The following is a 24,337-nucleotide window of genomic DNA, read 5'->3' on the forward strand; positions in this document are numbered from 1 at the left end:
TTTAGCTCCAAGTCACAAAATTATTTTTAAATTAAAATTAATCTCTATTTTTGTCCTCTAAGCATTGCCAATACATTCGTGGCATTCCGAAGTACACTTTATTAATTAATGTTGCTTGACATGTTATTAACCGACTTCAGAGAAAAGAGGGCCATAAATTTTTCTAGGTGAACCGTGAAGATGTGAAGAAGGTGAATTGTTAAGATTTTGTTATTATTTGAATTTTTTTTTATTGCTTAGATGGGTGGACGAACTCACAGCCCACCTGGTGTTAAGTGGTTACTGGAGCCCATAGAAATCCACAACGTAAATGCCTTGAGATATAAGTTCTAAGGTCTCAAGTTTAGTTCTTCAAACCGAAATGCATTACTGCTTCGCGGCAGAAATAGGCAGGGTGGTGGTACCCACCCGCGCGGACTCACAAGAGGTCCTACCACCAGTAAAAATTTGATGCTTTTCAAATAATCCCATTAAAATTATATCAACATCTAACCAATATTCGATTAATTGATTGATGACATGCTCATTTTAAAATGAGAAAGTCGGTTTTCTATTTTGATAAAAATTTTAATTATTTTAATATAGGTACATACGTCGTTTCTTATACTAATGATTGTTAGCGAGATTTTTCAGGGCGACCTTTTACAGCCCTTTATTTTCGTGATATTTTTTATTATCTGCCGTAGTCCGTTTATCGGGTACAAATTTGTCCGGGTCACCGACAGCCCGGAAGTAAAGCTTGTTTTCCGCCCGTCCCTGATTCGAATGCTTAAACCCTTTGTCGATTTATCGCTGCACAAATAAACATTTTGTACACCCATATTTCCACATTGATGTAATCGTGTTTTTGTCGTTCACGCTTCTGTAAAATTATCTAACTAATTTCTCCATTATAATTACGCGAACTTGCCGAAGTAAATACAGTAAGTAATACATCTTTTGAATTTATATTATGTTATTCTAACGTATTCTTTGAAATCAACGTTTAACTTAATGAAAGTCAACTATTTAATGTAATGAACAACTTCAAATTACATAAAAACGGAGAAAATAGCTTTATTATTGAGTTCACTGCCTCATAAAATGGCTCGTAATACACGACCGACTACATAAAGTGTGTCTTCGAATTCCAGAGACACGGAACGTTATGAGATTCGTTTATTTTCATTTTTCATCCTCAATTTAATAAATTCTTGCTATGCTTTCGCACTAGTTCACGAATGTTCCAGAAATTAAGGCCGATTACGCCCACTTACGGACAGGTCATACGATATTAAAACGTTTTACTAGCCCAACGTTTATAGACACAAATGAACTATGTAGCTAATTAGCTGAAATGGGCATACTGCGTGAGTCATAGGTTACCGACCGGAGCCCGTATGCGGCCACTTTGACTCAAAATCTCAATTGCATTTGCACATTAGCTGTGGTACTCTTCAAACCGAAATGCATGTTTACTTAACCCACCAGAGCGAATTTGCAACATGCTATGCCATATATATACTTGAATAAAAACTAAGTGTATATCTCTCTTCGTCGCTTCCTCATTACTGAGGGTCGTGACCACCTCGGTCTAGTTTTTGCGCCAGCTTCTTCCAATGTTGCTTGCATTCGGCCTGCTTAATGGCGCCCGGGACGCTGGTGTTTTTGGCCTCCATCCACCTGGTTGGCAATCTTCCTCGACTTTCTCTTTCCTACGTGACCTACAACTATAAGTTTTTCCAAGTTGTCAGGATTTCGTCGGGCCACGTGTCCGAAGTACTTGAGGAGGCGCTGTATACAGATCGTAGATAGACGGGTCTTGACATGTATATACATATGTAGTTAACTTACTGCTGTTACGGGTTGATGATGCATAGTAATAGCTGTGAGTAAAGGAAGCGATAGTCACATACTCTCATTGTGATTAAATGATGAAAAAACTATTTTCAATCATAAAATTATCTGACCTACATTTTGGGTATTGCATAGACGAGCGAAGAAGCTCACTGACGATCTGATGTTAAGTAATTACCAGAGCTCATAGAAATCTCTACGTGAATGCGGATCTAATCGATACAGGAGATCTAGTCTCCATTCAACAGTATAAAAGTTTTTCACCCTCCAAACCTGAACGCATGACTGCTTCGTAGCAGAAATAGACCGGCCGGTGCTCCGTGCCCATCCGGGCTTATAATACGCCCTATCACTAGTAAATACGCAATCTTTTTTTCGAGCCTTATTTCTATTATACAGCGTTCTTTCATAATTGTGGAAGCTAATTGTGAACTTTTATTAAGTGCGTAATTAATGAAAATTGCTATTTTGATTTGAGTATACGAAGTACCTAATCTTTTAAGCCACAACGGCTTTAGTCTTCGACTTTTACATTCAGTAAATTACGAGACGTCTCTTACATGGTTTTTATATTGCCTATATATTATATGGAATTGTGGATATTAAAGTCATAATATAATATCAAACATTTTTCCTTATTGTAGAAACAACATGATAGATTTCGATAAGACTTCAGTAAACACTACTCAAAATAGCTCAAAATAGATGCACCGTCACGTAATTCCGACGCGCGCCTCTATTGACAGAACGCAAGTCGACATTGTCAACATATTCCCTATTTGATCCATGCTGTTATACCATACCGTGAACATTCCGCGTAATTGTGTATCGAACCACCATAAAACGCTACTATTTGTTTGTTTTCAACCAAGTACACAACGATTTTTCCAAAAAGACTAAACCGACTACTATTTATCTAATTACTATTTTAATAAGTTTGATCTGCGTGCGTGCGTGCGTGCGTGCGTACGTGCGTGCGTGCGTGCGTGCGTGCGTGCGTGCGTGCGTGCGTGCGTGCGTGCGTGTGTGTGTGTGTGTGTGTGTGTGTGTGTGTGTGTGTGTGTGTGTGTGAGTGTGAGAGACTGTTTTAAAAAGATAAATAATTTTTTTGCTTAACACCTACATGTCTCCGCCTACGCGTTATTAATTCGAACTCTATTGAAGTTGGTCAAATTTCGACAAACACGATACTTACTATAATAATTTTTATTTGAGTGCTATTTTTATAAGTACATATAACCAGATTAATAGTGTTTGAATCTGTAGAGTATCAGCAGAGTTGTTATTGTTAAAATAACACGGTTCAAGGTAATGATTAGGTGTGGTCAAGGCTGACCCTGTGTTTTCAGGGAATTTTAATTTTAACTAGTATCCGCCTAATAATCGGTTATCAACCAGCATCACTGAGACCTCAGAATTTTATTGTTAACTTTTCTCTTCTTTTGTGAATATTTACATATTTTTTTTAAACTATTTCCGTATTAATTTCTTAATATTTCCTAATTTATTTCTTAACAGTTAATGAAAACAAAAAAATAACTACCATGCTATATAATATATTATATAAAAAATACTACATATTGAGATAATAGATCTTAAATCTCAAATTGGGTGGCGACTTTCACGTTGTATTTCTATGGGCTGCGAGTTCAATGTCACAATTATATTCTACAAGGGCTGTTTCATCATTTAAACCGTACCACCTAACTGGTTCATAGCAGAATTAGGCCAGAAAATATGAAGTTAGAATATTGGTATTAAAAATTCAAAAAGGAACGGTATATTTATTATATAATACTGAATTTCTTTGAAGTAATCAAATCGTGAAAATATATTTAATTTCTACGTATCTAGCATCCAAAGCATACGATTTATAACTAATTACGAATAATAATTATGTAAATACATAAATACGTAATAGAAAAAAAGGCAATGCAATAAACAGTGATTTTCCTTCCACGTTAATAATCAATATTACATCTTGATTTAGTCAACGATCAGTTCGGAAGTTAATATGCCAAATGTATCATTATATATGTTAACGGAAATGTATGTAATCCGTCATTGTATACAATTCCTAGGAAATGTATGTAATTCCTAAAATCGCACGGAAATGTGTGAAATAAATTATATTATACTTACACATTACACATTTCCTAGGAAATCTATACAATTCCTAAATAGCAATCGGAAATGTAAAACATTTAAGATATTGGTGGGTACGCGGGTACAGCGGGACGAGTCTTGCACTACGGTCAGTTGCCAACATGCAATCCACTGGAACCGGCCAGGGATTTAAGAAGTGCCTTTGCAAGAAAAACTGTGCTACTTCAAGATGTCTGTGTTTTAAAAATAAAGTATTATGTACTTCCAAATGCCATTCGAGCTTACCCTGCAAAAATAAATAGCTATATGGACTGACAAAGTATTATCATATAAAGATTTACTTTTATACTTTGACATTTATAATTATTTAATTATCAGACTGATTACTTGCCAAATGAAAATTTGATTTTATAAGAATAAATATAAGTTGATTTTGTGATACGTTAAAAGTTAATAGATAGTTGATTTTAGAAGTTTTAATTAGTAAGATAATATGAATATATTATTATTATTTTACGGTATGACTGTTACCCGATTGTCTCAATAAGTGTTATATTAAAAACATATTATTAACAACGTGTTTTATTACAGAAAGCATTTACTTTATACATTTCCTAATACGATATTGGAATTATATACAATTCCGAGGAAATTTATACATTTCCTAGGATATCTATGCATTAAATAGTTTTTCAAACAATATTTTATACATTTCCTAAATAGTATCGGAATTGTACACATTTCCTAGGATTTGTATACAATTCCTTGATTTCATACATTTCCGGTAACATATAGAAAAAATTTGTGTCGCGGTATTTGTCCGCGATGAACTGCTGAACTAATGAACCGATTTTAATTAAACTTTACACATTGTGTGTAGTTTAGTCCAACTTGAAAGACAAGATAGTTTTTTTTATCATAATTATATTTTATTATAATGCCTAGATTTATTATTGCAATTTATTTGATTTTTATACGACAAAACTTTGATATTATCTGTGAGCTCCATAAGATTCTAACCGATGTTGTAACTTGGCTTATCGACATGTTGCTTTACTGTACGGATTGAGTAGGTAAGTATCTAAGAAATGGCACAGTACTGAAAGTCTAAATATTTCATTTATGCTCATTTTTGTATTTAAATAATTATCAATATTTGTTCTTTATGCATTGCTAAGCCGTTGATCCGTTGCGGTTAGCTATCTCGGGAAGGTATCTGTCAAGTACCATCAATGTACAATATAGATGACACGTGATTAGTTTAAAGAAATCTATGTTTTTCACACAATTATTCAAAGCAAGCACAGTGTTTACTAGTACTATATTATTTTAAAGGTAATGCTGGGTGTTATTGATGATTGTTCCGCGTTTGTTTTCGGTAAGCCATAATACAGAAAATCGTAACTTTGCCTTTGAATTTGTATTTTTAGGTGTCGAAACTATTGATTAATAATAATTTGTAGCTTTTCACTATTCAGAAATACTCGAACTCTATTTTACTTAATGATACTTTCCCTAAATTCTTAATTCTAATGATTGTGTGTGTTGTGAATAGAGTGGTACCACCGATTCGAAGAATATTCCATTGAATTCAATTGACACTTTGATCATATGTCTAACTCCAGGTAAACTGTAAGCTCTTACACTTCTTGTAATTTAAAGCTAGTGTCAATTCATAATAAAAATGCAATCAATGTTCTTTGATGATCATGTTACACTCTTAATAAGTAAATTTAATTAAGAATCATAATAATGTACTCTGCAGGACGAGAGTCTTAACATTAACGTAAGCAAAGAAAGCTATTAATAGGCTTTATGCTTGAGCGACTCTTTGTTATATTAATGAGCATTCGTTTGTTATATTAACAACTGAATCTGTTTAGAAAGGTCTAAAATAATCTGTTCCCAATTACCGAAAGTGCACGAGACATGCGTAGCATATAGATGCTTAGTATAAAGAAACAAGGTTAGTACATAGCGAGAAAAGCCATATAATATTTTATCAATATTATACATATTGTTATTGAATTAAAAAAATGTATTCTTGAAAAATATAATTTATAATTAAAATGCACGTGTGCTGTTAAATATACGTAAAGCTAATCTATAGTGTCCGTGGCGTAATGAGCAAGACGTCCGATGTTTTAGTTTCAATTGTCGCTACTATGCCGAAGTTCAAATCGTATAGCATACAATTTTTTTCTGAGTAAGTTCGCCCTTACCCGTGTACTGCATTAATAGTGTAAACGATTTTAAAAAAAATGCATTATCACTTTGGTAGACCAACCTTCAGTGATAGGTACCACCATCCTTCAAATGTATGTCGCGAATCAGTCACGCGTTCCGTTTTGAAGGTTAGGGCAGCCGTTATACCAAACAATTGTGAATTCGACGTCATGTCTCAAAGTTGGTGGCGGCTTTCATATTGTAATATCAGTATCCTATAAGCGATAATTTAAATTCTGCCCCACTACAGCAAAAAAGTTTTTAGCAGCTCTTTTTTAATTAAACCGATCTGACAACCCTAACATCGTACCAAATGCAACACTAACAATGCGAGTGACTGACTGGCAGTTTAACAGTAGAGTTGTTTTACGTCAGACGATCATTCAAAGAAACATTCGGGTCAAGATCGAAACAACCATTTCGACGTTTCGCCACACATTTGTAAAAACTCTCAATTTTGCACATGTCTCATATACATATATATACGAGTATTATTGTATTTACAGTTTCTAGATTTAAACTTTCTTGGCCTGATTTTGCTGACGTTACTAGGAACCACGTAGCGTCAATGCCATATCCCATCATGAGGGACGAGATTTGTTCCAATGTCTTGGCAAACGGATTTTCCCAAATCTCAAATCGAAACTGATGAAAGTCAGTAAAAATGTTTATGCGATATTTTCCTATTACCCATGACGCTCACTGCTATAATTTTTATAAAGCTGAGATATTACTAATATATGTATTAATAAAAAGTATATATTTTAATGAAATTTAGCTACCAGATACTTCTAATAGTAAATTAATGTACTAGTTAGCTGTAAATTAGTATTATAAGTAGTATTAATATCCAATCATTGAGTATAATTATAGATAAAAAAGTAACTTTATTAAGTAAGTCATTTAAAATGGAAATGGTAAGGTAAATTGTTAAAATATAGGATTAATTGTTTGATCTTTAGGTACATGTTTTTTTATACTAAAAGTATTATTAGTAATTGTTTTTAAGAATATCAGAAAACCATTTTTAATCAACACCAAGAAGGACAAATATAATAAATCATTACTTTAGAAGTTTAAAAAATAATCTCAACGGTAAGTCAAAGAAGATAGTAAAACATCAACTCATATAATATACCCGTATAAATAAAAAAATATCAGAGCATCCTGATGTTGTGATTGTACCCTACACTACGAAAACACTGAACTTTCACATCAAATCATTTCGTTTTCCTTTATAACGAACGTAGACGTCTCGACGTAATTTAATGTGACGCGTGGAATTTCTGACGAAAATAATAGAACTCCAAACAAAACAATACGTTTCGCTGAAATCTTTGATTTTCAATATTCTTTGCCAACAAAAAATTAATCAAGACTATGAAAAACTCGTAAAAATTATTTTCATCCAGAATCATGTGACGTGAGCTGTGTTGTGATAGTCTAGAAACTATAAATGATTGAAATAATTAAGATATATCGAAATTGGCTGACCGAATTAACAAAACTATCTATAAACTTAACTTTGTCTAGAAAGTTTGACTTTGACTTTATACATTTAAAGGTAAGAGAGAAGAAGACAGATCATTCAAAGATAATCGAGTATTTGCAAGTTATGTGTAAGAGTTTTGATAGGACGTCTTGTGAGTCCGCACGATCAGATACCACCTTGTTCATTTCTGCCGTGAAACAGTAATGCGTTTCTGGTTGAAGGGTGAGGCAGCTGTTGTACTAAACAAAACTGAGACTTAGAACTCAAGTATCAAGATGGATGGCGTTCATATCTATGGGCTCTAGTAACCATATAACACCAAACATGACATGAACTCTTCTTACCAACTAAAAAAAAACAATTCTCCACAATCGAAGTCATTTTTAAACGACCGCATATAAATGATATGAGAATCTAAAATTATTGAGGAATTCACGACCCATCATAAATATACGGAAACCGGCGAAGTTGAAATACGTCAGTAATATAATAGTCCGTGAATACCGATACAGGCTGTCTGCGCTTGGGGTTGCGGCTTGCGGTCAAAGCGCGGTATTCTCCGCCTCTTGTAGCCTCGCCATTTGTTTACAATATAAGATTAATCATTTTAATAGCATTCAATACGCCGCGGCGCCGGTTTTCTAATAGACTTTTTGTGTGGTTATTACTTTAATTACCTATGATACGATGATGAATTATTTAACACCTATAACATTTTGAATCGTTTTTGCAATTCAATAATAATTTAAAGACAACTTTATAATTATTAACCAACATCGTGTGACTACTGGTGGTGGGACCTCTCGAGAGTCCGCGCGGGTAGGTACCACCACCCTGCCTATTTCTGCCGTAGAGCAGTAATGCGTTTCGGTTTGAAGGGTGGGGCAGCCGTTGTAGCTATACTTGAGACCTTGAAACTTATATCTCAAGGTGGGTGGCGCATTTACGTTGTGGATGTCTATGGGCTCCAGTAACCACTTAACACCAGGTGGGCTGTGAGCTCGTCCACCCATCTAAAAAATAAAAAAAACACGTATAGCATTTTGAATCGTTTTTGTAATTCAATAACAATTTAAAGACAACTTTATAATTATTAACCAACATCGTGTGACTAAGATTTTATCCAGGACCGGGGTCATGATCACAACGCAGTGTTATATTTTTAGCTGTACTCCTTTGAGGAGCAAACGCGCAGATAAGCGGGCATCGCGACATAGACAATGCGCACGTTACCCACACATCCAGCTCTTAAAAATAACACGACTACACAGCCACGCAAATAAACTATGAGTTTACGTGACGTTGTTCCCCAAAAAAAAAGGATATTTTCGGATCAAGGACGATAATACTTATAAATGCTATTTATAACAAAAACATTCGATCGTATTGACACGAAAATCCTTTATGGTGATGGAAAATGTTTTACAAGAGTATTGTGGATAACCTCTCTAGGTTTCACCTTTACTTGGGTCGAGCGTGTGACACATCTATTGGAAATAGGGTCAGGTCTGTTTATGTACTTTGGAACTGTCAGAAAGACATTATCTCCCGAGAAATGATATTCCCTAGGCCTTGAGAAAAGAACAAAGTCTTGCACTAGTTTGGTAAACGACAGATTGTTGAGTGAAACTAATAAAGTGAGGTCAGGCCGCCACTGAGATTGAGGAATGTGGTTGAAGCCTCAATTCTAATATTAATTGAAGTGTCTCCGCACTGATCGTTCAAAGAAGCGAGATTATTAATAGCAAAAGCTAATACGACCCACTACACGTAGAACGATTACCGCATCGTTAATGCTGTGCTGATAAAATGCCCGATAAGTCTCATTAAAATATGTACTTAACATTTCAATAATAAAGAAGGACGGATTTTACGTAATACGTATTTAAAACGCCCCTGAAAAAGTTACGGATAGAACTGGTACTAACAATTAAAAAAAAGTTACTATATATGTATTTTTCCTAGATTCTAAGGTAGACAATGACAATTCGGTCAGATCTAATAGAGGAATTGAGGACATTGAACTAATGAACTCGCTTGATTGACAGTAAAAAACGTTCCAGAACAATACAGTTGAACTTAATTGAAATGTGTCATGAATTATAAATCCTAATCACACGAATCAATCATGCGTTTCGTTTTGAAGGGCACCACAGCCTTTAAGACCAATGCAATTAAACTTGAATCATGTTTCTCGAGAAATATTTACGGCGCAGTTCATGTTGCAGTCCGCTTAACATTATGGACTGTGAGCTTATTTACCCATCTCAGTAAATAAAAGCTGAGATATTCACAGGTTATAAGAAATAAAAAATACATTTACGACATAAACTTAACTTTCCACATTTTGAATAATTTCTTCACGCTTTTTTTTTAATTGTTTATGTGGATAGACGATCTCACTTACCACCTGGTTTCAAGTGGTTACCGGGGCCCGTAGACAGCTACAATGTAAATGCCGCCACCTACCTTGAGATATAAGTTCTAGTCTCAGTATAGTTATAGCGTCTGCCCCACCCTTCAAACCGAAAAGCATTACTGCTTCACGCCTGAAATAGGCAGGGTGGTGGTACCTATCTGTACGGACTCACAGGTCCTACCACCAGTAAAGCACGTAGTTGACGGGCTACCAATATTTATAATATGTAATCTTATATGTAGTAGATGTCCGTAGCCCGGGGATTCTTGGGTGCGAAGAATCCCCGAGCTACGGATAGCTACCGCTTATAAGATCTTCCGAAGATCGGGTTCAGTGGCGAGCTTTGGGGGAGGCCTATGTCTAGCAGTGGACTGACGAAGGCTGATGATAAAACTTATAAGTATTTATTGGGAGAATTGAACTCACGCGATGCCATCGATCATGTCTAGTCCCATCTCGACGGTGCAGCGAGCGTGGTCGGAGCGCGGCTCCGGCAATCCCGACACGCAGTAGTAACAGTCACCCAGGATCTTGATGCGGAGGCAATGATTGTCCTGTACCAAAAAAATGTCTAAATATTGGGTTATTTTCGGCAATAGTAGACATAAGTCACATAAGTTCCCCAGGGCGAGTGAGCGAGATCGGGCTTCGTCTGGATAATTGGCTAATAGCTACCCGAACGTCTGTCTCTAAGCAAAACCAAACAGCTCAAAAATAGTTTGTTTGTGAGTGCATCTATGATCGCAGCTCACGACGCAACAGCTGTAAAGATACCTCGAGGAACAAACACAGCGGACTAATTTTAAAGGCATTGGTTATGACATCCCATGTGCTCGTAGATTTTATAATTGTGTTACGTGGAATGGAAAACGAAAGTAGAATGCAAGTTTAAAACTTATTCGTTTTGCGGGGACCCTTAAAACACACCCTGTATTATGGGACTTACGTTCGCCAATTGATCGAATCTTCCGAACAGTTCGTTCAGTAGCCGCACCAGCTCCTGCGCGCTGCACTGCGAAGCGAGTACAGTAAAACCGACGATGTCCGCAAACAGTATGCTACGGAAAAGACAAATGTCACACTTAGAGGGATTTTATCAGTCAAAACGTAAATATACCTTATGATCTTACGGCTTAATACTTTCACTTAATTGGGATTTGAATAAATCATGCTATTGTACTTTTTTTTATTGCTTAGATGGGTGGACGAGCTCACAGCCCAACTGGTCTTAAGTGGTTAATGGAGCCCATAGACATCTAGAATGAAAATTCGCCACCCACCTTGAGATATAAGTTCTAATAAAATAGGCAGAGTGGTGGTACCTACCCGCGCGGACTCACAAGAGGTCCTACCACCAGTAATTACGCAAATTATAATTTTGCGGGTTTGTTTTTTTATTACACGATGTTATTCCTTCACCGTGGAAGTCAATCGTGAGCATTTGTTGAGTACGTATTTTATTAGAAAAATTGGTACCCGCCTGGGATTCGAACATCGGTGCATAGCTCAACACTCATGCAGTGTTTACAATCAACTACCTACATTGTTTCAAAGATGTCCAATTTTTTTTTCTCGTAGCACGAAACACGATACAGTTTTGAACTTTAGTCAAAATACATAGGATAACAAATTCAAAATTTTAATCGGTTCTAACCGTTCTGGAATTGAGCTTTAAGTTTAGAACTATCGTAATGACGCATTTACGACAAATACTAATAAAAAAAACTGTTTTAACAAATTATGTAAAATTATGTAACCGAAGGAATATTTATTATATCATAAAACTACAATGCAAAAAAAATATAACATACTCAATGTATTTTTTTATTGCCCTTGTCGAGCGTACGGCCCTTGATAGTGAGTTGTTACGGTAGCTCATGGACGTCAGCAACGCCAAAGCCAAGCCGCTGCCTATCTTTATGTATAATAAAAAACAAATTCCTACCTAAGCTGATGGTCTAGACAGATCTTATCAGCGTAACCTTAACTAGTAGGTGAGCTCACGGGGCTCAAACCTGACGATGTTGCTAACATGAACCCTGGCAAGAGCCGTGGTTCGCCGAATCTACCACCGGATCGGAAACGCGATCCACTGAGAAGATCCGGCGAGAAATTCAGTGGGATTTTATCTATTCAGTAACAATATACGTACATAGAAAAATATAGACAAAAATAATATTGGGCCCGTTTTGTATAGGTAGTCCGGCTAGGAAACACTGAAAGGGATAAATCATTTTATTTTAAAACGCGTAAAAATCGCGTGAACATTTTAATTTTACTTAAATATAAAACAAAAACATTCCTCATGTTAAAGTTTTAACCATAAAAAATCTTCGTCGGTTTCATGGTTTTAAAAATGCTCGTAGATTTTTACGAACTAAAATAATAGCATCAGATTGTTACACCATTTATAAACACAGGCGGAAATAATTATTTATTTAGTTACAATGTGAAAAATCATTATTTACTATGAATAGAAAAAGCAATAACAACAACAAACGTGAATTGAATTGGACGGAAAGAAGCAAGTTTGTTTGAAACAAAAGAGAAAATAATATTCTTACTAAAATATTTGATCGAGAAAAGGTTAAAGGTTCGCCTCGGTTACGCAATCCATCACACGTAAACAGGCGCGGTGTGTACTTTGTAAATATTTATGCAGTACCACTAAGTACTGTACATCATTATTATTAAAAGGTCATCATTTTAGTGTTTTTTCCGCATTACAGGCTTGAAGTTGTAATCGCATTTGTCTGACTATTCTACTACCCTTGAAAACGAATTATGTATGTTTCGTGACAGAAATAAACAGAATGGTAGTACCTACCGGTACGGCCTCACGAGACACCTTATAACCAGTAAAATCTTCTAATCAATATGTCGTTTTATTAATACTAGTGGTCCCGCGGTAGTCGAAATTCGACTATAATTGAAATTATAAGTTTGAACATTATTAAGGTTCTATTGTCAAAGAATATTAAAGATAAACAATATTACCTACCCTATTCTCAATTTGACCACAGACTATAAGCAATAATAAAAGTTCACAATAAACAAAGAGATATATATACTCTTTGTTTATTGTGAACTTTTATTATTCTGTCTGTCTGTATGTGAAATACATGGTAGTGTGTGTAATGTTTTTTTATTGATATAATGTACAATCAAGGCATAATTTTTTAAAAATATTAAAGTTTTGCTTCAAGAATAGATAGATATAGATCATGCAAGGTCCTTTAGCCTGATTGGTTCAATTTGTGACAATGATGTGACACCTGTTCAGTAATTGAGCCAATCATCTCTGCTGATTATTAATTAATAGTAAACGTGAATAGATTTCAAATTCTATTATTCACTGATTCAATTTTCGTCGGTTGGTTGTTTGTTAACTCTTTTGTGAGACATTAAATATATGTATTATTAACACGCAGTTGTCATACATACAACACAAAACAATTAAATTAGAGTTGTGTGAGGTGAAGCAATTGAATAGAGTATTAGCGCGGCACTCCTTTAAAATATTCAAAATATAAAGAAGAAATGGTGGTCACTATAGAAAATTAACTGCCAGACAGACAGACAATCCTATCAGTGGAATATCCGTTTAGCTTAAAAGGATCAAGTGTGTCGTCTTCCTGCCAACAACGAAGCCGTTATTGTACGATCGCATCGACGTGTCTAGTAAATTAATTTGTTTATTATTTTAAACCAGATCGTAATTCTGATTGACTATAAGAATTCAACGCGAAACACCTCGTGTTTATTCACTAATCCAATTCATTATTCAAGTCACCAATAAATTTGTAATTAATTAATTAACAAAAAACTCTATTAGCGTTTTGTAATACAATGATGGAACGGCAGATAATGAATACAGCCGGTAACAATTTCCTTCGCGCTGTATAAATTTCGTCTTCAAAGCTTATAACAAAGACACAACTCGACGGGAAACCTTTGAAGCGAAATCAGAAATTGTTCGTGCTTTTATGACATAAACGTGGAGCCTTTGTGAAAACGGCGACAACAATAAACGGGCTTCTTAGTACATTTTAGTTCAAGTAAGTAAACATTGCGTATTCTTAGTATTCATTGGTTGTACATTATTATTTTATTTGAAACTAGCTGACCGGGCCGAATTTGTAGTGCCTCAATCAATAAATAAAAGACCTAAACTTTTGTATAAAATAAACTTAAAACAAACAAAAGGAATCTGTCCGACGGGGGGGACATCAAAGAGAAAACAAAATTTGTTATTTTTATTTAATTCCGAGCATTTTCATATTTATCTACCTTTAAGCCTTCTCTGGACTTCCACAAAAAATTCAAAACCAAAAAGACAAATCGGTCCAGCCGTTCTCGAGTTTTAACGAGACTAACGAACAGCAATTCTGACGAAACTTACACGCTTAGTCAAATTGTAGACGTTGGCCGTGTTATATTAGGACATGGAGGAATTACCGTGTCTTTCGTATAGAATCGAAGCTGTCCATAGGTCGTGGCTACTATGTATCGATCAGTGCTAAAACGCGATGCTAGACTTCTGCCAGTCCACCATCGCGCAGGAGGCAGTGGAGAGCAAAAAAGAATTTTTCGCACAGTTCCACCACCGTCAAGCCGGAGCAAGAATTTAGCTTACGCCGAGCTTCAGCCCCTGTCGGAGGCAGCCCCATCGGTGATGCGATCGATGGCGAATTATTCAATATAGCACGCCGCAAATCTGATTTTAAAATGCTACCGATTGCCGATCCCACATTGCGTGTTGATTTTGAGTATATCGAAACACCAGGGACATCAGCGGGGACTTTTTTACAGGCTGACGCAGAACCGTTTTCAGCAACGCCTCCGTCAGTCAGGCATCTTTGAGGTGACCTCGCATCTGATTGCAGGGTTGAAAGCGCTCGTCTCTATTATCTATCCCACTTTTACTCCTGGCAGAGTTAGGATGAGAAATGCCTCCTCCTATGCCCAGAATATCATAGGCGATTGAGCAATACAGTAAAAATAAATTAGCACCCATAATAGAGTTTAAACGCATAAAGAACTATATAATTAAATAAATTGTATACCTACAAAATCATAAAACTGAAGCCCCATTTCTATGAAACTTGAATCATTAATCATATCCATACTAAAACATCAATGCACGTTGAGTTTTAAATTGCCGTTTAAAATTGAAATGCAGCGCGACCCAAATCTTTTGATTTGTGAATCTGAAGCAATAATAAATAATTTAGAAATTTTTTTTTAACAAATTTCAAACGCTGTGATTGTCGTTAAGAAATTCTTTTGGATGAAACAAATATGGTTTACGTATATTTTTACAATTTTTAAGCTCGATTGAAATTTAACAAAACCGTAATCATTCCTATAGTATTTTGTAAAAATATTTATAAAAACTCTATTATTGTCCCGATGGATAATCCGACGTAAGTTGATAAACAAAAGGCATCCGACACATCATACTTATCGATTGGACACGTCTAATGGACGTTAGAAGGTTTCCTTGTAAAATGATACTCCACAATATAATATATTAATGGACATAGTCATTACGAACTCAAGAAATTATTATTGTTTTATAAAATGTTTTCGTGTATTCTAGGACAGTGAAATTGAAACCTTACGATAACGCGCACAGAACATCGCTAACTGTTTGCAGTACTTCATAATATGACAATTATTATTTCAACAGCTTTGTTTGATTTTATATTTTCTAAATTTTTACGAGTGTCCTCATTGGATTAAATTTAAAAAAACAACTAACTTTATATATATTTATTTATTGCATAGATGGGTGGACGAGCTCACAGCCCACCTGGTGTTAAGTGGTTACTAGAGCCCATTAACATCCACAACATAAATGCGCCACCCACCTTGAGATATGAGTTCTAAGGTCTCAGTATAGTTACAACGGCTGCCCCACCCTTCAAACCGAAACGCATTACTGCTTCACGGCAGAAATAGACAAATGTCAACCATGCTAGATTAGTATCCTGTAGTATCGGTGACGGACATTATTTTAACACACACATACACATTCTAAATCGAGCATAGCTAATTTTGATTGACTTGGTGGTGCAGTATTTAGCGCTGCTGACAGCTCGACGGATAGTCGCGATTTCGATTCCCACATTGGACAATAACTCGCGTGACAAGTAGGTTTATTCGCTGTTTTTCTGGGTGTATTGACTATAATAGTACATTTAAACGTTCAGATGTATATCATTATTAGGTTTACATAGTACAGTAAACCATAGTTTGATATACGAATGTGATTTGTAAAATACTTTCATATATTTATCAGACTCCGACTACGAATCAAGCCCATACCGCACTATACTAACGAGGCCATCAAATCAGTGATAAAAGTATCTATATATTAATACGTGAAGCAAAAACTCTGTACCCCTTTTTACGAAAATTGCGCGGACGGAGGAGTATGAAATTTCCCACACTTATAGATACTATAGAGAAGAAGTGCAGAATGCTAATTTTTTTTTTAATTATGCATAAAAGCACATTAAATCAATAAAGAAAACATCACACACACTACCATGTCTTACATGTAAACATTACACACACTACATTTGACACACACACACACACACATATTATACTCTTTGTTTATTGTCAAACGTTTGAAATTGCTTAAAATCTGTAGTCAAATTTAGAATAGGTTAATATTGTTTATGTTTAATATTATTTGTCTATAGTGTAGTCTTGGCGAAATCTGTGATTATAGAAGTATAATAGTCTTTGACAAAAGGCTGTATGGGCTTAGATCCCCATGCCTTTCCTAATAAGGAAAAGTTTTATCAAAAAAAAAGTCTTTGACAATAGAACCATAATAATGTTCAAACTTAAAATTTCAATTAATTATAGTCGAATTTTGACTACTACGGGACCACTAGTTCTTTTTATTGCATAGTCATTATAATGTGAAACCTATCCAAATGAGACATGCGATCGAAGTCTCAACTGTATTGTATGACAGCTTTCAAATCGGAACGCATAACGGCTTCGCGGCAGCAGAAATAAGACAGAATTGTTGTACCTACCCGCCCGGACTGTCAATTGCAACACACGTTAATAGTACCACAAAAAAAAAAAAAAGTTAAAGTAAGAACTAAATTGATTAGGTTATTGTGTTATAAAAATAGTCTTTAGATAATATCGAGTTTTCTCACAAAATTTTCCGATCTACAAGTTTATTCTAGAATTTCAGAAACGAATATAAAATAGGAGCACGGAAACTATATACAACCATATAAACATTATACACAATTCGATTAGTACGCCACACTAGTTCTTATCGCCAAGTAATAACACAATGCATGGCACAGAATCGCTTCCAGAATGTACTACATAATATTATGTAAATTGATCTCAAGGTTCATGCATAGTCAATGATGTCAATAAATTCGTATATGACCTTTAAATTTTCCAAAGCTTAAACCGAATGGAAAAAGAAAGAAATTATATTTTGTTGAAGTGACTGGAAAAAAATGTTGATTTGTTACAATTTAGTAAAAAAACAGAAGACTGAATGTAGTACCTTCTTCCCGAGGTTTTATTTGGTCGTATACGTATCTTAAAAATATAAACAATGATATTCTCATCTTATTGCATACGTCAATAAATGTTAATAATAATTTATTTTGCATACAATCTCATTTTGTCATATTATTTAACATTTTCGAAATTTAATTAATAATTATTTTATTATTAAATGTCATCTATTTCCTCAAACATTTATTTATCTAATTCCCTATACAAACAGACTATTAACAAAATATCTCTGACAAACCAACAAGACAAATTGATTAGATCATCGTTTCGTCTCAGATTGTGTAGGAGTAATGAGAAACTTGATAAATGAAAACCTATAAAGGAATAGTTTTATCACGAATAATATATTACGTCTTGGGCGACTTGGAGATCTGCCAAAACAATGGCCGACTGAGAGCCGAAACTAAATGTAAGTGTAGCATAACAAAATTTCAATACGTTTCTGTTTTTTTAAAACTGCTATAGAAGATTGGCGCGAAGGCGGCCCGGCCCACCTGATGATGCCTTCAATGCCAAGAGCACCGCTGCATATCGAAAACCGGTTAGTTATATTTCTTCTAGTTTAATCGTATTCTTTTTTTAAACAACACTGAGCCGATTTTCAAATTTTTAGTAGGTACGTAAATACATACACAATTAACTGAATAGTCCTAATAATCAACTACGTAGAGACATATACATAGTTTTCCGTATCATTAACTTTGCAAATTCAATTTCTTTCCCGCCGAAGATAACTACGAACTTAGGCGTGAAAGATTTCTTTGTATTAGATCTATAAGGTAGGGCTAATAGTTAGTGACCTTGGCTAATATACCAGAAAGTCCATTCGAAAAACCTTTCTGCAAACGAACGATACTTATACAAAACAATGCACAAGGCACGACGATGCGATAGTTGGGGCCAAATTGTGATGATCCGAGCCAACGTCGGACGAACGCATGAAAATTTAAAAGACAGAAATTGCATTACGTTTGACACCTCGGCTCCTGATTGAAGTTAATGGAAATCTTATTATCGGAATTCACTTTAACAATTTCACGTAGGAAATAACATCAAACGACCGCGTGAATGTGCTTGAATTACATTATGTTCTCCGGTGAATTTGCGATTCGTTTATCAAGTTAAATATTCAGTACATTTATTTGTTTTACAAAATTATATTACTAATAAGTATGTTGTACTGAAACAAAAGGAACATGAGTAAATAAGACTTCAGAGTTAACGTTTGAATTATCGCGATATCACGTCACAATGAAAACGAACTAACAGACGAGGGTAATCTTAAATGAACAAACACAATGATTCATCGGCCGTCGGTGACACAACGGTGACTCTTTTCTAATATTGTTTTATATTCAAAACACATATAATCTACTAAGCGTATATATTTGAACATGGAGATAAAGTTTTCTTAGTATCATACAAATAATAAGTTTGTAATTAATCTCACGACACATGTTTTGTTAGAAGTATTATCTATCTAAATAGACACATTTCCCAAAAATTAACCAACAATGGCTAGGACGAAGCCCTTTTTTTGAAGAGATTGCTGCTAGTTTGGAGACCCCCAGCTTTAACAGGAGTGGGATTTGCTAACAGCCACCCGAGCATCTCTCAAGGAGGGCTAACTGCTTAAAAGCAGCGGCTTCGCGAGTTTAGGAAACGCAACCTGTTGGGGAGATCCGATGACAAACCCAGCGGATTCCGAGGAAGCCATTCATATGTGAACGCAAAGATTACGCGTCTACCTCCAACGGCCATGGAAAAGCGTTTTTATCAAATTCACTACTTCTATAAGTTACGTAACCCTAACCGATTCTTCCTACTTCTGTTACAAATTTGGCTGTGATATGATATATTTTAAAAGGCGTTTGACGTAAGTGAAAGCGGTCGATGGAAGCCAATAAATTCACAATACGATGAATAGAACAGGTTTATTAAATTGCCACTGTTTATGTTACTCACTTTTTAAATCCAATGTTTTCGACTTATATATAATAATAATAATATACAAAAGTATGAGAAAATTATTTCCATAGAAATTGTTAATGAATTGAAACTTATCAATTGATTGACGTTTCTTTATTTTAATCCTCTGAAATAACTTGTTTGTGTATATTGCAGATGATACTAATAACACAATCGTGCATATATCCTCATGGACACGATGCCGATTGAATGTTGACTGCAAGTCTTGTCTTAGATTTATTAACAACAATATTTATTCTTTAAATTCGATTTCGTTAGCGTAGCCTGCTCCTGAAATTAATTGCTTTATACAAGTGGTTTATGGCTTCACCTCCCTATTTTATTTACAAAAAAAAAAAGTTATGAGATCCATCCAGCACTGTTACGATCGTTCTATTTATAAATGATAATTGGACCATTACCACGAGTCTCACGCCAACAACAAAGTCGGCCGACATGTCAATGATCCCATGTAAATATTTAATATGTGCTGCACACATGAAACACGCAAATATTCATATAACACCAGTTAACATCAAATCTGACCTTTTCATCCAACGCCCTAATGATGTTAAAGGGCCGAACGAGACACATAAACCCGTTCGCTGTTTCGGCTTGGAATGTTACGGAAATTGGTGCGGACCGACAACGGCAGTATTTCACCAAAAAAAATATATACTCGTTTTGTAGACGACTTGTATCATGATAGTTTAATACGCATCTAAGTAATTTGCATTTTTAAATGACATATATGATAAACCAATCCGTTGGCCATCTGACATCGAAACCTCAGAAGTATTGAGACGCTCTTCGAGATGTAAGCTCTAAATCTTCATTGTTTGGATAGTTTGGATCCTATCCTCAAGCCGGAAAGTTTTTTTATTTATTGCTTAGATGGTTTGACAAATTCTCGGCTCACCTAGTGTATAGTAGTGACTGGAGCCCATAGATATCAACAATGTAAATGCCACCACTCAGATTGAGACGTGAGTTCTAAGGTCTTAGTTTTTATAGTACAATCCCACCCTTCAAACCGAAACGCATTAATGCTTCACAGCAGAAGCAGACAGGGTGGTGGTCCTCACCGATGCGGACTTACGAGACGTCCTACTTATTTATCCTTTAGGCCACGACTTCTATTAGGAATATTAGTTTGAAGCAGGGCTAGACAGGGTAGTCTACCATAATATAATCTCACAACAACATGAGACCACATCATATTATGACATTTGTACTGAGAATTTCTTATCAATAGCAAGTTAGTGTTGCCAGAAATAAATCTGAATAACTTCCTATCATTACAAATGTCATCCAATGATGACACAGAAAGTATGCAAAGTATGTCAGTAAACAAGCTGAAGTAATTAGTGGGTGATAACAATTTAATCTTAATGAGGGACACACTTAGTGGCGACCTAACGGGCGTTAGATAATCTATGCAATTAGTTCGGGTAAGAGATGAGAAGTTTTTGAATACTAACTCCAAATGCAACCCTCGGAGAGAGGGGAATTTTTCTTTATTCCATGTATCATCAAATACTGGTGGTAGGACCTCTTGTGAGTCCGCGCAGGTGGGTACCACCGCCCTGCCTATTTCTGCCATGAAGCAGTAATACGTTTCGGTTTGAAGGGTGGGGTGGGCGCTGTAACTATACTTGAGACTTTAGAGCTTATATCTCAAGGTGGGTGGCGCATTTACGTTGTAGATGTCTATGGGCTCCAGTAAACACTTAACACCAGGTGGGCTGTGAGCTCATCCACCCATGCAAGCAATAAAAAAATAAAAAAAACATAAAGTAACAGTATAACTTGAACGAATACATAACTTTCTACATGTAATGAAATTGATTTAAAAAAATCCCTTTTATTCATTTGACTGTACAAATTTCATTATAATGTGACAAATCCGATTCGATCGATTAGATTCGAACGTAAAAAACGAAATCTATTCATAATTGATTGCACCTCGATATTACCGGTCATAAATTAGGGCTGTTCATAAAATGTTATGATTGAATCAATTTATGTAGGCACATGTTTTATATGTTTATTATCGAGTTCTTGTGTGGTTTGATTAAAAAAAATCTACATTACCGCCAAACTAGATTCAATATACATATTTACTGTACAGCCGTTGTAACTATACTGAGACCTTAGAACTTATATCTCATGGTGGGTGGCGCATTTACGTTGTAGGTCTATGAGCTCCAGTAACCGCTTAACACCAGGTGGGCTGTGAGCTCGTCCACACATCTAAGCAAAAATAATTAAAAAAAAATACCACTATTGGTTCTGAAAGTCTAACAGACGCAACGTAAGATTATCGAGTACTTATTAATATATAGGCATTCATATTGTACATATTAGTTAGTTTGTCAAGTTACAGTACTGGATAAGTACTCAGTAAACAAACAGTATAAACGCTCTCGACGGCGTAATTGAATTTCAAACACAAATTATTGTTGTAATTCGTTTGTTGATCGACAAACAATACAAAACGCTTTTACCACTTATCATCTTCAACGTTTACAAATCTTCGTGTAAAATTTAACAAAATGTTTTTTTCATTTTAAACGGTATATATTATGTCGCAGGCAATTTGTATGATTCCGCCGTTTACAAACTGCGTCGTCATTATAAAAACGCTCGCCGTTATGTAAAATGCCGAAGGCAAAATGTAAACTGCCGTGTCACTTTATAATATGCCACAACATAGCATCGACAATTCAAACGCCGTTTTCACAATGCCGCGGCAAATTGAAATGCTTAGTTCAATTTTTTACCACGCGCGCCACTGTTGATCAAAATAATAACAACCGCGTCAAAAAATAACTGAAAACAGTGCAAATATATCGTGTGGAGAAGACATTTTAGGAAAGAATTCTGATTTTAAAGGTATATATTATAGTGAATTAAAAAAAAAATACAATTCTCAAATGGAAGCTGTAAAAAAGCCTTGGACAAATAGTAAGATTTTTGAGGTTATTCGGCACCTAAAAAATGCTAAGGTGGCCACAGAATCTAGTTCGCGGAGGACTCCTGCAGATTACTACTGGTCAAGACAATACGAGGTCCTGCGCATCAGTGAATTGGATTACCTTATTTTAAAAAGGGATAGCCCTGATAGTCCAACCGTTCGTGTAATACCGTTGAACGAATATTCCGATGTATTGTTTGAGATTCATAGAGGTTGCGGACATGGTGATCGAGACAAAATTCAGTATCAAACGAAGGATAGATTTATTATTGTGAGAAAAGCGATTGATTTATTCGTATCGTTATGTCCTGTTTATGAATCCAAACGTAACATACCAAATAAAGGTATCGTAGTTAAACCGATTATATCTCGAGATTTTAATGAGCAGAGTCAAGACCATGAATACTTCAAACTTCAAAATATGGTTTTACTTACGACCTGTTTGTTTCATTTGAAAGTGTCATATTATCCTTAGAAGTTTTATTATTGTCATGAGTATATAAAGTGTGTAATTTAAATGTTGTTTTGTTACTTAAATATTTTAACTAAGTACTTTAAGAGAACAAAGCACATAATTTAGTCTTACTTGAAATCTTCATTAGTACTTGATTACGGAAATAAAGTCTGATTATTATAAACTGCATTTTATTATGGTCACCCTAAAACTACAACCAATGTCGAAATTATAACTATTGAACGAGTTATCATTTTGCCTTCGGCATTTTACATAACGGCGAGCGTTTTTATAATGACGACGCCGTTTGTAAACGGCGGAATCATACAAATTGCCTGCGACATATATATCATTTAACTTTGAATGATTCACCAAAACGTAAACAGCTTTTACGGAGTCTATTTTTATTTTTCATTAAATAAAAATTCATAATCTTAAATATATAAAAATGAATTGCTGTTCGTTGTTCTTCTTCTTTGTCGTTTCCTCATTACTGAGGGTCGTGACCACCTTGGTCCAGTTTTTGCACCAGCTTCCTCCAATGTTGGCTGCATTCGACCTGCTTAATGGCGCCCGGGACGGTGGTGTTTGTGACCTCCTTGATAATGTCCGTCCACCTGGTTGACAATCTTCCTCGACTTCTCTTTCCTTCCACGTGACCTACAACTATTAATTTTTCCAAGTTCTCAGGATTTTGTCGGGCCACGTGTCCGAAGTACTTGAGGAGACGCTGCATACAGATTGTAGATAGACGGGTCTTGACGTTTAGCTCCTCGAGAATTGACACATTTGTTCGTTAGTCTTGCTAAAAATCGAGAACGGCTGGACCGATTTGGCTAATTTTGGTCTTGAATGATTTGTGGAAGACCAGAGAAGGTTTAAAAGGTAAATAAAGATGAAATTTTTTGTTTGTTTTAAGTTTATTTTATACAAAAGTTTAGGTCTTTTATTTATCGATTGAGGCACTACGAAGTCTGCCGCGCTAGCTAGTTTAATAAAGTAGTCATAATATTATTGTTTACTCACACAAGTTTGCTCCATATTTAAACAATAGAAGAAAAACAAAACATTTCACTCAGCACTCGACGTTTCTTTCGCAAGTAATTAACGTTGGGACTATAAAACGCATTTTAATGAAGATGCCGGCTTCAGTATAGTGAGCTTTAAAAGGAGGCATTGTGAGGAAAATTGGACTTCGGCACTATTTGGAGATAAGCCAAGCAACGCCGCTTCTAGAAAACGAGCAGTCGCAAAATTGGCAATATTAAACACATGTTTATTCAGTAATCT

General features: G+C 35.3%; 1 protein-coding gene across 3 annotated transcripts in view; it reads right to left on the reverse strand.

Moving 5' to 3' along the window:
* The window catches only part of LOC101741402 (Ca(2+)/calmodulin-responsive adenylate cyclase), a 98,203-nt gene that overhangs the window by 32,556 nt on the left and 41,310 nt on the right, over positions 1-24,337 (reverse strand). For all 3 annotated transcript variants that reach the window (XM_038013423.2, XM_038013421.2, XM_038013422.2), the window contains exons 6-7: positions 11,026-11,137; positions 10,506-10,633 (exon numbers count right to left, since the gene is read on the reverse strand). In XM_038013423.2, the coding sequence (XP_037869351.1) occupies positions 10,506-10,633; positions 11,026-11,137 (240 nt within the window). The remainder of the gene's footprint in view (positions 1-10,505; positions 10,634-11,025; positions 11,138-24,337) is intronic.

Source organism: Bombyx mori, chromosome 10, assembly GCF_030269925.1.
Source record: "Bombyx mori chromosome 10, ASM3026992v2".
NCBI classification, from domain to species: Eukaryota; Metazoa; Arthropoda; class Insecta; order Lepidoptera; family Bombycidae; genus Bombyx; species Bombyx mori.